Source organism: Eptesicus fuscus, chromosome 5 (genome assembly GCF_027574615.1).
Source record: "Eptesicus fuscus isolate TK198812 chromosome 5, DD_ASM_mEF_20220401, whole genome shotgun sequence".
NCBI classification, from domain to species: domain Eukaryota; kingdom Metazoa; phylum Chordata; class Mammalia; order Chiroptera; family Vespertilionidae; genus Eptesicus; species Eptesicus fuscus.
Genome location: NC_072477.1, coordinates 57,099,024 through 57,116,368, shown reverse-complemented (window position 1 = coordinate 57,116,368; position 17,345 = coordinate 57,099,024). Strand labels below are relative to the sequence as shown.

The following is a 17,345-nucleotide window of genomic DNA, read 5'->3' as shown; positions in this document are numbered from 1 at the left end:
AGATTAAAAGCAGTGAATGTATTTGGAAACCTAACTATTAGAGGTGAAAAAAGGTATTAAAAAGAAAGAACAGAGGCACCAACAGGCAGTTTTGTGGGTTTTTTTTTAATTGGTTATCTCTTATATGTGCCCTGACCAGGAGGTCAAACGTGCAACTTTGGCATATGAGGACGACACTCTAACCGATTGAGCTACCTGGCCAGGACACGGGCACTCATTTTTATTTGCCTAGCAATGGCAGGCTATTCCTTGCAGTTTATCTCTGTTCCTCTTAACTTTTTTATTGAAATACTGGCCATTTCTCTTTTTCCCTGAAAACTGTTCCCAGGACCATCACCTACAACACCAGTCCCTTCTCATCTCCAGTTTTAACTGTATTAAAGGAAAAATGGAATTTGACTAAGTTTTAGAAATTTAAGGTATTTTAAATCTCCCTAGCCAATGCACACAATTGCCATTAAGTGAGTCAGTACCATTTGATTACCATTTTAAACTAAAATTTAAAAGAACATCAAGACATTTTTCAAAACCTATCTGAAAGGCATAGATTGTTTAAAATAATAATCAAGTATTGGCACTGGGTTATGTTTGGCATCATCAAACATTGCTTTCAGGAAGGTAAATTAGCAGTCTTTTAGACTATGGCAATACTTAACAAGAATTAAGAATTTTTAAGCCCTGTGATTCAGTAATTCCACCATTAGAAAACTAACATGAGTAAATAATAATTAATTCCAATTCCATTAATGAATATCCCTATATTTTGGGCAGGTCACTTTGAACTCTAGTCTCAATTTTTTAATCTATAAGAAAAATGATTCAAATCCTGGGTCTCCTAGTAGCATGTGGGGCAGTATGCTGGAGGTATGCTGGATTACTATATGGAGATATTCCTGAAATATCAGCTTTACTTGTGAGTAAATAACTTAGAACAGTGGTCGGTACACTGCGGCTCGGGAGCCACATGCGGCTCTTTGACCCCTTGAGTTTTTAGCAAAGGCCAGCTTAGGAGTACCCTAATTAAGTTAATAACAATGTACCTACCTATATAGTTTAAGTTTAAAAAATTTGGCTCTCAAATTTCAATCGTTGTACTATTGATATTTGGCTCTGTTGACTAATGCGTTTGCCAACCACTGACTTAGAACATAATGCTTATATTAAAATAAACATACATAATAACATGTAGGGCAAAATTTACAGAATTTTTAAAGAAAATACAACAGGTGTCAAAGAAATTCAGAACCACATTGGGTTACAATGTCAGGTTTACTGCTAAGCTACTACACCCTTTATTGAGTAAAGTCTAAGAAACTGAAATATGTGAACAAAAATCATGAATAGAGATGAAAGATACACAGAAAAATGGTAAGTGGATACTATGTGACAGGAAGATATTAAGTCTAGGTTTGCATATGATTTACCTGATGCTTATACAGAAGTATGAATACACCAACCACTTCTATACTGAATAAAAGTTGTGCAAAGGTTCAAACAAGTAGTTAAATACCTTGATGAAGAAGCTGTCCTCGGTATAAAGGAGGCAGTGATGTCAAAAGGCATGTGTGCAAGCGCATAGCTAATAGGTATCTCAAACCACACTCATCTAATGTGTCTCTTCCTATAAAGTAAACAGAAAATATATTTAAGAAAAAAAAGGAATGCAACAGGTCACAAACCAATCAAAAGTTAGAAAATAAACAATAAATTTAGTTAGTGATAATTCACACAAAATATATGATAATTTTGAGTGTATCCCTTCATGAATACTTTGATATCTTTATAAAAAATATCTTTACAGCCCTGGCCGGTATGGCTCAGTTGGTTGGGCATTGTCCTGTGCACTGAAAGGTTGCTGATTCGATTCCCCATCAGACCACATGCCTCGGTTGCAAGATCTATCCCCAATAGGGGGGCTTGCAGGAGGCAGCCGATCCTTGTTTCACTTTCACACTGATGTTTCTCTCTTTTTCTCTCTCTAAAAATCAATTTTTAAATCTTTAAAAAAATTTTTTTTGATTCCCCAGGATATTGTTACAAAGTCAAAGTTGAACCATAACCTTAATTCCAGAAATTTACTTTTGTTAAAAGTTGAACAAAGGTATGCAAGTGTAGTAAGTTTAATCAAAACAATAATGACAATTGGAAAAATGCAATGCGGAAGTATTAACAGCACAGTGACTGCTACTTAGGAAGTACTTCAGAGTGTTGAATCAAATAACATTTTCTAAAAGAAAAGAAAATGTTTTGAATTGTCGAAGTTCAAGTTCCCGCTCTACTTCCTATTAGCTAGCTATATTCATTCATCCATTCATTTATTTACTCAACAAATTAATCATCTACTACATGCAAAAAATGGTTTAGGTACTAGAGATTTGGCACTGAATAAGGCAAAGTGCTGATTCTCATGGGGCTTATATTTTAGGAGACAGAAATAATAAACAAATAATGTGTCTAGCAGAAATTAATGCTAGGGAGAGAAATAAAGCAGGACTGAGAAAATGGGAATATTGGAGTTAATTCTATTTTATATAGCCTGACCAGGAAAGAACACCAGTAAGATGACATTTCAGCAGAAATCTGAGGAGGTAAGGGAATGAAAACACACATAAATCTGAAAGAAGAGGATTCTACTCAAAGGAAACAATATGTGCAAAGACCGTGAGACAGCAATGTGCTTAGTGTGTCTGTGGGACAGCAAGGAGGCCAATGTAGGAGAGCCGAAGTAAGCACAGACCACAGAGGGCCTTGTAGACCACTGTAAGGATCTGCCTTTTATTCTAAAGTGAGGTAGGCAGCCACTGGTGTGTGCTGAGCAGAGGAACTGATAGCACTTGCCAGTGGAATGGATATAGGGTGTGAGAGAAAGCAAAGTCAAGAACGCCTCTAAGTTGTCTCATCTGAACAAATGGAAGAGTTCATTTACTTAGGATCCATTGACTGAGATGTGCAACTTATTTAATCTCTGAGCTTCAGTGTCCCACCTGTGAAATGGAGATATTAATTCCTGCCTTCTCTACCTTAAGTTCACTGTGACCAGGATGAGCCATTTTATATTGCCAATGATATAGTTTTGAATCAGGAAGTTTAAACTACTTTTCTTGGATTGTGGCATGCCTACTTTCTTAATGTCCCAGAGTAAAAATTCTAATATATATTTAAGATAATATAAAGGCTTAAGGCTATTATGGGAAGAATGTTGCTCTGTTGTACACAAATTCATAATGATTAGGATTTTCTAAATTAGCATGGTCGGAAAATAGGTCACAAGGCAAAACTGTCAAAGGTCTCTAGTTATTTTAATCTACATAGTGGAAAACTTTGGGATATATTATAAAGGTATAAACCTCTACAAATATATATAATCCGATGGCTCTGAGGGATAGTCTTTTTTCCTCAAATTTAGAAATCTTGTGAAATAGTTAAGAGCACAGACTTGAAGGCAACGAAACACATACGAACCCCAGTTCTGTCACTTACTACCTGTGGGATCTTAGATAAGTCATTTAATTTCCCTAAGGATCAGTGTCTTCATCTATAAAATTAAATATAGTAATAGCTACATATTAGAAGATTATTATGATAAATAAATATGATAAAGTACATAAAATGCCTGGCACATAGTAATTGTGCACTCCTCCACAATATTTACTGAATAAATGATCGACCATTTTTGGTGTGCTTTGCTAATGCTATCATTTACAATCAAAACCATTACCTTCAACTATCTGCATAAAAGAGAATGGAATCTAGTTTCAAGAGGCAGCCAAAACTCTTCTGGTTACAGAATGAATTAAGCAAGACACACATTATATTAAAATATGTAAAAACCTCCTTATGAAAAAACTTGTGGAGAAAAGTAGGTAACTGTAAAAGTTATTTATACCTAGAAATGGTAAAATGAACAAGTTGAGCCAGTGCCTATAAGCCTCATAGCTCAATAGTAAAATTAACAAATTATTATTATGACTAAAAATAGGTAAATAAATAAACAAACAAATAATAGAAATCAATCTGAAAAGGCCAAAGACTATATCCAAAATCACACAAAGGTTTCAGTGTCAAACTCATGTAGGAATGCACATAGATATCATGAACCCATGAAGTCATAACCATAAGTCATGGCCTATCCCAATTGTCTTCTTTCACAACTAATCATGTTATGTAACAGTAACTGTCTATTAAAGAGGTCTTTTCCCTGCAAGGTTAAAAGAAAGACTACAATTTAATATGTGAGTCACTACTTAGATAACACAAATAGTTCTATTAATGATAACTTTATAAATTTTTAGTAAGAATATTTACCTGAGTAACTCTTATCTCTGTTTTCATCAAGCTCAGTACTGGTGGTAGCCACTGTATCAGCCAAAGCTACAAGGAACATCTGCTCTAAACGGGTAAGACCTGGCAGACTTGAGTGCATAAGATGACTTGAAAGTACCCTAGCATGTTCTTGGCCAAAATAAGCTGGTCCATATTGAGAAAGATTTATTACTTTTGATTTGTTTTCTCTCTTTTCTGGCTCTAAATCAATATCATCTATTATTAGATCCTGTATTTGGAACAGCTGTGAATACTGATCCTCTGGATGACTTTTGGTATGATCTTCATAGCTCTGTGGTATTTTTGTACTTTCTTCTGAAATTCTGTAGGTTGTATCTTGATCTGCAGCAAGCAGTGCATATAATGGTAGTGGAGGAATAGAATCGATCTCAGTATAATCTCGAGTACCATCTTTTCCTATGGTGACCGTATCCTTTGCTGTACTGCCACTTACACTAATGGTTCGAGAAAAATGTCGCTTAGTTCCTTCTCCAGCATCAGCATCTCTAACTATTGCAACTTCACCAGCAATACATTTTACTAAATGAGAGAGAATAGCTTTAGCCCTGCGAACTTTCCCTAAATCCATCAATTCTAATAGTTGAGTTGGATGATATTGTGGGAGAGTAGGGGAGAGTACATGTGCAGCTTCAAATAGGCCACCATCTTGCACTACAGTTGGTGAACAAAAAACATCATCAGTAACAGCAGCTCCTTCAGCAATACTTTTTCTTGACAACATGTTAGATTTTAAGGCAGAATGATCTTGTATTGCGGTCTCTTCTGCATCAGGACTATCAGCTTCAGTGTCTCCGAATTTGACAGCATGCTTCCACTGTGCATATACCTGCATTTCACAATCCATCCCTACCACCAATATTCCATCTCTTACCCAAGAGAGAGACACAGGCAGTGAAGGTGTACCATCAACAGAAGACACTAAGTCTATAGATCTAAGAAGAACCCATCTTGACCTAACTCCTTGCTTGATACTACCACCTAGTGGTAAAGTAATGACAGCTACTCCATCCTTACAGTTGGTTTGTTCAGTCACAATTCCTGAAAGCCGCCCATACATGAAGATATTAGCACCAACCCCCACAGTGAGAATGTGGGAGCCATCTTCTTTTGAGACCCAATCCAAATGTACTAAATGCTTGATATTTGGAATAAGGTATCTATCCTTGTTCAAAAGGGCGTCTGATTTGCTGTATACAAACAGATTACTGTCAACACTGATTCTTGAATCAATTACACTCCCAACCTTGACCAAGTCATCAAGATGAATTGTTTGTTCTAAAACCCATTCTGATCCTCCCGTAGATTCACATTCAAATATGCAAACATGCATGGAAAATTCTTTGGAAACAAAACCATTGTGTTGGATAGGTTGTTTGTAAGCCACTGCAAGGCGACCTGTGTATGAACAACTAACAGCAACTGGTCTTCCCACAATGCTCACTGTACTGCTATTATCTTCTCCTTCATCATTCATCAAGGGCCATCTCCTCCAGTGGTAGGTTTCCTTCTCATCACTTTTACATTGTACATTGGTTTCCATACTACATTTCCAGAAGCGTACTTGGTTGTCAGAACAAGCTGTAACCACTAAGTAAGGTGCAAGGCACACTGGATAAATTGACGAAGAACTCAGATGGCCTTAAAAAAGAAAAAGTATATAGTCATAATAATAGAACAACAAAATAATATGCTCATAATCAAATTCTGGAATGTGATCAATCCAAAGTCTCTATGACTTCTTGAAAATAACTCTGCAGTTCCCCACCCCATAACTAGAGTCTGACACTAAATGTTCATTGGCCAAAGGTATCTATTAAAGTATTGAACAGCTTATTGGTAAAATCAAAATATGCAATAATAATCACTTAATTTGCTTTTAGGTCATTAAGCTTAAAGGAGGCAAATATTTTATTAAAAATTCAGTTCAATCTTTAATAAATAAATCTGTTATCTGCTGTAATTTTATATGCTTTTGCCACAACCTGCCTCACTGGACTTTCATTCTCTTATCTTTTTTCACTTTCATCATAGGTGCTTAAGTAATCTTTATAATTTGCCCTTCAAATGTCCCTAACCTGCCCAGAAATTATCTAGACCCTGGACCTGTTCCTACCATCAAAATGTTTTCAGACAGCTAAACAGACCGCTAATTCTCAATCTTTTTACCAGATTTAATTCATGTTCTCTTAACACTAAACCAGACCCTCATATTTATTTCTGGCTGCCAAAGTCTAACACTGCCCATCTATCAACCTACAGTTGAAATATAATCTATATATATATAAAAGCCTAAGCAACCGTTAAGACTGAATGACCAAATGACTGGTCACTATGACATGCACTGACCACCAGGGGGCAGGTGCTCAAAGCAGGAGCTGCCCCCTGGTGGTCAGTGAGCTCCCACCGTGGGAGCACAGCCTAGCCAGAAGCCGGGCTCATGGCTGGTGAGTGCTGCTGCGGTGGTGGGAGCCTCTCCTGCCTCTGCGGTAGGGCTACCGAGGGGAGTGGTGGAAGCAGCAGGCACAGCAGGGCCAGGATGAGCAGCAGTGGAGCTGTGCCCAGCCCCGGCTGGGGCTCCTCCCCGGCCACCTGCCACTTCGGCACTGCTACATCCCTGGGGGGAGGGAGGAGAAGGATATCAGACTGCCAGTTTTGGCCAGCCCACAGGGATCAGGCCGAAACTGGCAGTCCAACATCCCCCCAAGGGGTTCCGGATTGCAAGAGGGTGAAGGCCAGCCTGAGGGACCCCACCCGTGCATGAATCCATGCACCAGACCTCTAGTAGCGATACAATAGTGTAGATATAATAGTACAGGTAGGTGTAATAGCAATTAAGATTGGAGTCAGAAGACCTATATTCAAGTTCCAGTCCACTGATACCTTTGTAACAGTGGAAAAACTACTTAAACATCTGAGCCTGTTCCATCTAAATAATAGGAATCATGTTACTACTTCTTTCGGAGTTTTACTGTCAAATAACATATCTGAAAGTATTTTATAAAGCTCCAGAAAAATATTATTTATTATCAATGCCAACAAACTTAAATGTATCCCAAATTTATCAAATATTTTTAAAGATTAAAAAATTCGTCTAGATCTGCGCTTGCCACAAAAGCCCAGAGTAAACTCTTAATGTGATGTTTCCAACTCTGAATTCAATCCTATCTTAGGGATGAATAAGAGAACCCTCATCTCAAAATCGTTCACCAGTAACTGAGTAGTCTTGAGCCTCTAATTTCAGTTCCCCAAAAATACTATTCTAGGAACTCTTCCATTACAATTCCACATGTGGCAGATCATTTTAAATTTGTCTTCCAATCCTGCCCTCCAAGCTATCTTATCCACCGTGTTAAAGTCAGTATCATTCTAGGCTAGCCAAACTATAGTTGTATAGCCTACATTTTTTCGCCACCAATATCTGCCAACTCTAGTTCAATGTACTTAATAAAAGTGAGACATGATTAGCATGATGTGGATAAAAAAATCTTAATTTTAAAAAATAAGATTTAATGGTGTGCAAATGAATATCTTTATTCTTTTCAATTTTGCTATCACAATATTCCTATTTACAGGAAATCATAGGGCAGGCAAGAAACCTCACTTTAAAATATTTATACCATTATCTGTCAAGCTGATTACATTTATCACAGATTATTACTTATAAAGAATGTTTTTAAACAGATATACAATTACTAGAAAATAAATCTTTATTTCAATGTCAACATAGCACATTTCAGAAGAGTTCAGGCATTTTTAGCCATTGAAGATCGCTCTGAGCTACAACTGCCTGGTCTTAAAGTTAACTTACCTGCTGAAGGGGTTGCTCTTATTACTTCAACTCCTTCTGGGAGATCAAGAGGTTGGCTGTATACCAGTCTAGAACTCAGAATAAGTTTACTGGCAGTTTGAAGATTGGCAATTGATGAAGAATGTGGCATGGGGCTCATACTGGGTGAGGCTTCTGGAGAAGAGTCTACATTCTTCTGTCCAGGGACTGAAAGTAGACTCTCCGATGAAACACCTTCTGAAGCTTTAGCTTTAAATAAATTACAAAATTGTGAACTATATTACTATCATCACTATACAAATGTAGTTGAATAAATTTTGTTATTTAAGAAACATGGTTTCTTAAAAGTACTTAAACAAGAGTATTTTTCAGACTTTGCTCAGTTACCTTGATAATTTAGAAACAAGCAAACAAACTTTTTTTTACCCTTTTACTTTTGCTTAGCATCTCCATCTCAGGGAGACTGTCAGGAAATAATCACAACTTGTAAAAGCTATCTAGTCCAATGTTCTCAACCTTTAAAACATACAAAAAGCTTGAAGAACTTGTTAACATCAAGTTTCCTGGGCCTAACCATAGAGGCACTGATACAGTTATTTTGGGGTAGATCCCAGAAATCTGCATTAATAAACCCAGGTATTGCTGAAACATATGAGTCATGAATCAAACTTTGAGAAATAATAAGGTTCCGCCTCACTTAATAGATAAAGAAATTTAAACTTGGAGAACTTAATGATTTTCCTAAGGTCATATAATTAGCTGTGGCAAAGAAGATACTAAAATACCAACCTCTTAAATATTACATGCTGAAACAAAATAATGATTTCAAGAACAAATACAATAAAATAAAAGTTCCAATCAAATTTAAGATAGTATAAATTGACTGGCTTTGTAAGGCACACTGACCTTGATCTTCTTCTAAAGAGTTTCGATCTTTCATATTGGAGTGAAGTGTAAATCTCTAAGCAAACTCAGTTACCTGTGCTCTGCTACATGTTAGGGGTATTTTGCATTATGTTTATTTGGTTCTGTGTCTACATCCCCCCACCATTAGACTTTGAATTCATCAATGGCAAGGATGATGTCTTACTGCTTTGTACATCTAAAGAAGCACCAGAACACCCAGAGATAATCAATCCCTGTTGGTGGAAGTCAAATATGTCATTCTATTTTATAATGGCAGACCACTCAAGAAGAAATATGAAAACCATTTTTGTAAAATGGAATAAGACTACAAACTTATCCAGTTATCCAGCAGCTCCATCAATAACTAGATGTGTTTCCTTAGGTAACACACTCCACCGCCTCTGGCTATTTTCTCATCTGCAAAAAGGGAAACTGCCCACTTCCCTTCCTATAAAATGGGCAGTTTTCATACATATCATGCTAAGAAAGAAAATAAGATTCAAAGGCTTTAGACCCAGAAACCTGATTTGAAAACAGTTTTTGTGACATGTGGGACTTAGTCAAGTTATTTAATATTATTCCATTGGTAAAATGGGATAGTACCTATCTCATGTTTAATGCACCTATCTCAGTACTTGACACCTAGAAGTTACTCAACATGTTCCTTCCACATCTAAATGTAAGCCTACCATTTCAAACTCTGCCAGGATTTTCAACACACTGATAAACTCAAGTAATAGCTGTGAATGGCAACATACACTACGCTAAAGCAGATGCGAATATTAGAACTGAAAGACAAGTGCTTTCTGTCAGAGTGGAAAAGAACATATTATTTATTAGATTCTACTGCAATCTTACTGTTTGTGATCACATGCTATTGTCACAAACAGGGTAAACAAGCAACTCTACATGAGACCTGGCCTTTGCAGAACAGCAGTGGGACACTTCGCTCATAAGCAATGAGAACAGAAGGTATCACGTGATTCCTGTCCTACCACAGGGATCTGTTACCACCTCTATTAATCTCTTTAGAATCACTCCTGGCTCTGTGCCCAACTCTATAAAATACTATATTCTCTAGTGAGTTAAGACTTCTCTTCCTAATGAGGTGGTTATAGATTCCTCTACTCTTAACAACATGTAATGCCAAGTATTAAAACTCCGAAGGCTTTGAAATAAATTTTGGATTCCTGCTAGCTCAAGAAGATTAGACTTTACTAGCCACAGGTAAAAGATTCTATCAAATCATTTGGCTTTTCTAATGCCAGTTCATGGCCCAGTTAGAACTGCTACTTACATAATTATGTGATAATCTAGATTACAAAGAGAAAGAAAAAAATATATATATATATACACACACACACATATGTATATTTACAACTAGTTCACTGTAATAAATATTTAATGTGTATAAAATCAGTTAATTATATAATTACTAGAGGCCCGGTGCATGAAATTCGTGCACGGGGGTGTGTGTCCCTCAGCCCAGCCTGCACTCTCTCCAATCTGGGACCCCTCGAGGGATGTCCGACTGCCTGTTTAGGCCCAACCCTACCGACCTAAACAGGCAGTCGGACATCCCTCTCACAATCCAGGACTGCTGGCTCCCAATTGCTCGCCTGCCTGCCTTCCTGATTGCCCCTAACTGCTTCTGCCTGCCAGCCTGATCACCCCTAACCACTCCCCTGCCAGCCTGATTGATGCCTAACTGCTCCCCTGCCATCCTGATTGCCCCTCACTGCCCTCCCCTGCAGGCCTGGTGACCCCCAACTGCTCTCCCCTGCAGGCCTGGGTCCCCCCCAACTGCCCTTCCCTGCAGGCCCGGTCGCCCCCAACTTCCCTCCTCTGCCGGCCTGGTCACCTCTAACTGCCCTCCCCTGCAGGCTTAATTGCCCCCAACTGCCCTCCCCTGCTGGCCTGATCGCCCACAACTGCCCTCCCTTGCAGGCCTGGTCCCTCCCAACTGCCCTCCCCTGCTGGCCATCTTGTGGTGGTCATCTTGTGTCCACATGGGGCAGCCATCTTGTGTGTTGGAGTGATGGTCAATTTGCATATTACTATTTTATTAGATAGGATTATTAGATAGGGTAGAGGCCTGGTGCACGGGTGGGGGATGGCTGGTTTGCCCTGAAGGGTGTCCCGGAACAGGGTGGGGGTTCCCTTGGGGCACAGGGTAACCTGGGCGAGGGGCCTGTGGTAGTTTGCAAGCTGGCCACGCCCCCCAGCGACCCAAGCAGAGGCCCTGGTATCTGGGATTTATTTATCTTCTATAATTGAAACGTTGTAGCCTTGAGCAGAGGCCAGGGCCGGCCAGGGTGGGCGGGAAGCTTGGCTTCCTCCATCGCTGGAGGCAACCCAAGCCTCCTGCTTGCTCCAGCTCTGTGGCCGCCACCATATTTGTTGGGATAATTTGCATACTCACTCCTGATTGGCTGGTGGGCGTGGCTTGTGGGAGTAGCAGAGGTACAGTCAATTTGCATGTATTTCTTTTATTAGATAGGATAAGAAAGAATAAAATCTTTTAATAACTCAAATATTTGAGTTAAGTAGTTTAAAGGAGATTCAGTTTGATATGGCTATCTTACAGTTCTTCATTTTAAAAATTCTCTCTCAGGAAGTAAGTTTGTTTTAAAAAGAAAGATCTCTGCTCAATTCCTCTGCTTCATACTATAGATTTTCTATTTTGCTAAAAAATTACTATAAATGTACATAGCAAAAGCATGGCTGAAATAATTTTTTATCAATGGTGCATCTCCTAGTGTGCTACCAAAATAGTGCTACTTATGAGCTACGGTTCAGATGCTCCACCATATTTTTCTAAATAGCAAATCTACTTCTCTTACTGATACTAAGCTAATGTACACTGTATCAGAAGGCATTATGTATTAATCAACAGAAAAGTACAACATTAATTATATAGAAAACTGGCTTATAGAGACATAGTCATAATAAACATTAAGTATTGATGGGAAAAATAAGTCAGTCAAGCTTTTGGGTTTTTTTTTAAATGTCTAATGTATCCATAATGTTTTTAGATCACTGGTTTCATTAATAATTTATGATGAAATGAAAAGTCTGGCACATATATACTTCGATTCACCAACTCAATTTACAGTTCATTCGATTTCCATTTTAAAGAATTAAGTAATCTAAAGCATGTTCAATAAAATAAAATTTCATATCATCTCTACATAAAAATTATAATATAACTACTTACCTAAGCATGGCTGTACAGATTTAAGATGAAGGTGCCACATATGGAGAATAGAGTAATTATTGTTGTCCTTTTCAATGACCACTAGAAAGAACTTTTCTGAAAAGGGTGGTGGGCGGTACCCTGTTGTTCAAAGGAAAAGGATATTTAAGTTAATATGTCTCTACAGGGTAAAAAGAAAAGACACTTTTTTAAAACATCTCTTATATACATAGAAGTTTGGAGGGAGAAGGAAGTATAATTATTTAGGGGTATAATTTTTGTACCAAAAGTTAGATAGTTAACAAAGACTAATGAGACTACGTCAACAGTACACAAAAGCCAACATGAAGGGACACCTACTAGTCAAAGATGGGACAATATGAGCATTAGACAATAAAAATGAATACCATTTATTTTTAAAAATCGACTATATACTTTTTAAAAAACATTAATTCATAAAAATACCTAAAGAGAAAGAGAGGGCACACAGGAAAAGAATAAGAAGAAATGGAAGGAGGAGAGAAAGGAAGAGAAAGGCAGGAAGAGAGGGAGGGAGAGTTCAAGAGCCAAAGCCAGTCTCACTGGACAACCCTCAAATTATCTGCGGCACTAACTCCTTATTTGAAAAATTGTCAATTAAAAAAAAAATGAAATAAGCATTTATCTGGTATTGGGAAAATTGGGCAGATACATGCAAAAAAATGAAACTAGACCACCAACTTACACCATACACAAAAATAAACTCAAAATGGATAAAGGACTTAAATGTTACGACAGGAAACCATAAAAATCTTAGAAGAATCCATAGGCAGCAAAATATAAGATATATATTGTAGCAATGTCTTTACCGATACAGCTCCTAGGACAATGGAAACTAAGGAGAAAATAAACAAATGGGACTACATCAAAATAAAAAGCTAGGCACAGCAAAAAAAAAAAAAAAATCAACAAAACAACAAGAGAGGCCACTGCATGGGAGAACATTTTTGCCAATGTTTTATCCAATAAGGGTTTAATATCCAAAATTTATAAAAACTCATACAACTTAACAAAAGGAAGATAAAAAATCCAATCAAAAAATGGGCAAAGGACCTAAATAGACACTCTTCAGAAGAGGACATACAGAGGCCAAGAGACATATGAAAACATGCTCAAAGTCACTAATCATCCAAGAGATGCAAATCAAAACAACAATGCGGTACCATCTCACACTGGTCAGAATGGTTATCATCAACAAATCAACAAACAAGTGCTGGCGAGGATGCAGAGAAAAAGGAACCCTCATGCACTGCTGGTGGGAATGCAAACTGGTGCAGCCACTGTGGAGAACAGTATGGCGTTTCCTCAAAAAACTAAAAATGGAACTCCCATTTGACCCAGTAATCCCACTTTTAGGAATATATTCCAAGAAATCAGAAACACCAATCAGAAAGAATATATGCACCCCTATGTTCATAGCAGCACAATTTACAATAGCTAAGATTTGGGTACAGCCTAAGTGCCCATCAGCTGATGAGTAGATTACAAAACTGTAGTACATCTACACAATGGAAAACTATGCTGTTGTAAAAAAATAAGGAACTCTTACTATTTGCAACAGCATGGATGGACCTGGAGAGCATTATGCTAAGTGAAATAAGCCAGTAAGAGAAAGATAAATATCACATGATCTCATTCATCTGTGTAATATAATAAACAACATAAACTGATGAACAAAAATAGATCCTGAGACAAAGAAGCATCGAACATACCGTCCAATCTCAGAGGGAAGGCGGGGTGGAGGGTGGAGTAAGAGATCACCAAACGACTTATATGCATGCATATGAGCATAATCAATGGACACAGACAGTAGGGGGGGGAGGGCATATGCTGGGGGGGGGGGTGGAGACAGCTGGGGAGAGGTCAATGGGGAGGGAAAGGAGACATATGTAATACTTTAAACAATAAAGAATTTAAATTAAAAATATATATATTAAGAATTTACCTTTAACTTTAAAAAAAGCATTTATCTTATATTTCCTATATGAAAAGAGCATTTTTTTAAAAGGCATGGGGGGAGGGGTCCTGATAGTGATACAGAAGAGACTTTTTAGAAATTTTATGTATTTTTTATGAAAAGACATTATTTAGGGGTATAATTTTCCCTATTCTTCATAAATGTAAATTGTACTCTTCATATATAGAAATGAGATCTAAAAAAAAAAAAAGAAAAGAAATGAGATCTATACACAGGACAACAAACACTTTCCTTAAAAAATAAAAATCCATGACAACTCAGGGGGAATGGGCAGTGCCTGAGCCCAGACTGTGGTCTCTAAAGTCCATTCCCCATTAAAAGAAACAGTTTGGAGCAATGACTCCATTCTTGTAAAGGACAGTGACAAGATGAACCTGGAACATCTAGCTGTGCCAGAAAGAAAGTCAACTACCAAGACGCATGAGGTTGTGTCAAAAGGACTCAGAGGACCAACTTGAAGGGCTCCTCACTAGCTTAATATCAGATAATGTGTGCAATAAAAAGAATAATGACTGCAAATTGACTGAAATAGACTAAGAACATAAATATCCATGAGTAATGTGAGTGCTTTTCTGTATATACTAGAGGCCCCGGTGCATGAAATTCTGTGCATGGTTGGGTCCCTAGGCCTGGCCGGTGATTAGGGCTGATCGGGGCCTTCCTTCCCCCAGCTGCTGGCTGGGGCCTTCCTTCATTCCATGCTGCCCCCTGGTGGTCAGCGCACATCATAGTGAGCAGTCAAACTCCCAAGGGGACAATTTGCATATTAGCCTTTTATTATATAGGATATTATCCTTCAATAAAGGGATGTGTGTGTTTTCTTAATAGGTTCATATGATATTAAAAATAAAAAGAAAGCCAAACACCAACAACAAATTCTTCAGTAACTCCTGGTGGTAACTTGGGCACACACTACTTCCTCTGAGACGGTCAATGGGAAAGAACTAAGCACTTACCCTACCTTTCCTAAAAATAAATCTATTCCAAAGTAGCCTATATAGCTCCAGTTCATAAGGGCAAGTTTTTCTTTAAAAACACATTCCAGCTAATAAATGAGAACCTACAGAATTAGAAAATCATAAATTTGTAATTCTTCATGAAATAATTGATTCAAAAGCAACATTATCAATGGAAGAAACCATGATATAAAAGTATTGCTGGCAATCTTTACATTGAAGCCAGTATCTGAAGCATCTGACTCTTAACTTAGCATCACTAAAAATGAGACATTCTAACATGTTATTTCTGGTGTAATACAGATGAAATACACAGCATTGCCTAAGAAGTTGACAATTTGTATCTAATCAAGTCTATAGAGCTAATTTGCACTTTTTAAGAAAAAGTTTAAATGACATCACAAGTTACTAGTCAGAGAAATTTCTATAAAATAACTTTCTCTAAAACAACTCAGTGGCATAATGAGAGCATTAACCTTTTGCACTCTGATGTCGAGTGTGACTCAACATGGTTAGCATCGGTAGCAGCTCGATGAAAAAAGCAAGCGAGTGCAAAGAGTTAACAGGTGATCACTCAAGATTAAAGCACTCTTAATTAACAATGAAACACAAAGTGTGAACTTTGTTTGTATATGGATCCAAAAAATTAAAAACAAAAATCCCCAACATATTTGAAACTATTAAATGAAGTCAATATGGACTAGTTATTAGATAATTCTGAGGAATTTTGTTGTTTTATAGTGTGCTAATAGCACACATGTACAGAGGAGTAAAAACAACATGATGGCTGGATTTTCTTTAAAGTATTTCAGAACAAAAGGAAAATAGGGTAAAGTAAGTGTGACAAAATCTTAAAATCTTTAATCTAAGTATAGGGAGATTAACTCAACTATGCATTCCATTTTTGCCTATAAGTGGCATTTTTAAAAATAAGAGTAATTACTGTAATTTTATACATAACTAAGGGCTTGGTGCATGAAATTCGTGCACTGGGGTTGGGGGGTCCCTCAGCCCAACCTGCCCCCTCTCACATACTGGGAGCCCTCAGGGGATGTCCTACTGATGGCTTAGGCCCGATCCCCATGGGGAGCAGGACTAAGCCGCAGTCTGGCCTCCCTTTGTGGGAGGCAACCGGGCTGATGAGGGGAAGGCACCAGCCCCATCACCCCGCTCCTGCATCCACTGCCAGTCACCACAGTCACCAAGGTGTTTTCATCAACAAAGACTCCAGTCCCTTCACCAAGGAAAAATGACAACTTTCTTTAGGCATTTTCAAGATGTATCTTTCATAGAATATGCATTTCTTTTTTTTCTTTTTTTAATCCTCACCTGAGGATATGTTCCCATTGATTTTTAGAGAGAGTGGAAGAGAGAGGGAGAGACAGAGAGAAACATCAATGTGAGAGGGACACTTTGATTGGGTGCCTCCTGCATGAGTCCTGACCATGGGCGCCAGGCTGGGGGGCATGCAGGGACCCCTGGGCCGCACGCAGCAGTGGCCGCCGGGGTTTCCACACACCCCAGAGGCCAGCAGCCAGCTCCCCATCGTGGGTGCCAGGCTGGGGGCGTGGACCCAAACTGCCTCTTGGTGCTGGAGCATTCCCAAGAGGCTGGGGGCACTATGGTGACACGGGATGTTCCCGCCCCGCCCCCAGCCCCTTGGCGCCTGCATCTATAAGCTTGAAGTGGCCAGGGGGCATTCTAGGACCCCTGCCGCTCAGGACCTAAGCGCGGGCCTACAGGCTTGGACTGGCCTGGGTCCTGAGGATGTTTGCGGGACCCAGGCCGCTTGGCGCATGCACCCTTAGGCTCCGAGTGGCCAGGGGGCATTCTGGGACCCCTGCCGCTCAGGGTCTAAGCGCGGGCCTATAGTCTTGGAGCGGCCTGGGTCCGGAGGATGTTTACGGGACCCAGGGGGCGTTCTGGGACCCCTGCCACCCAGGACCTAAGCGAGGGCCTACAGGCTCTGAGCGGCTTGGGTCCGGAGGATGTTTATGGGACCCAGGCTGCTCAGCACCCGCATATGCAAATTAACCGCCATCTTGTTCACTCTGATTGGCTGTGGGCGTAGCGAAGGTGCAGTCAATTTGCATGTTTCTCTTTTATTAGTGTAGATTACACATCATTTTATTCATAGCA

At 38.8% G+C, this 17,345-nt stretch overlaps 1 protein-coding gene across 4 annotated transcripts in view; it reads right to left on the bottom strand.

Moving 5' to 3' along the window:
- DMXL2 (Dmx like 2) overlaps window positions 1-17,345 on the bottom strand; it is a 166,703-nt gene that overhangs the window by 45,408 nt on the left and 103,950 nt on the right. For all 4 annotated transcript variants that reach the window (XM_008143148.3, XM_008143149.3, XM_054716227.1 and 1 more), the window contains 4 exons: window positions 12,255-12,374; window positions 8,153-8,380; window positions 4,306-5,982; window positions 1,511-1,621 (listed from right to left, as the gene is read on the bottom strand). In XM_008143148.3, the coding sequence (XP_008141370.1) occupies window positions 1,511-1,621; window positions 4,306-5,982; window positions 8,153-8,380; window positions 12,255-12,374 (2,136 nt within the window). The remainder of the gene's footprint in view (window positions 1-1,510; window positions 1,622-4,305; window positions 5,983-8,152; window positions 8,381-12,254; window positions 12,375-17,345) is intronic.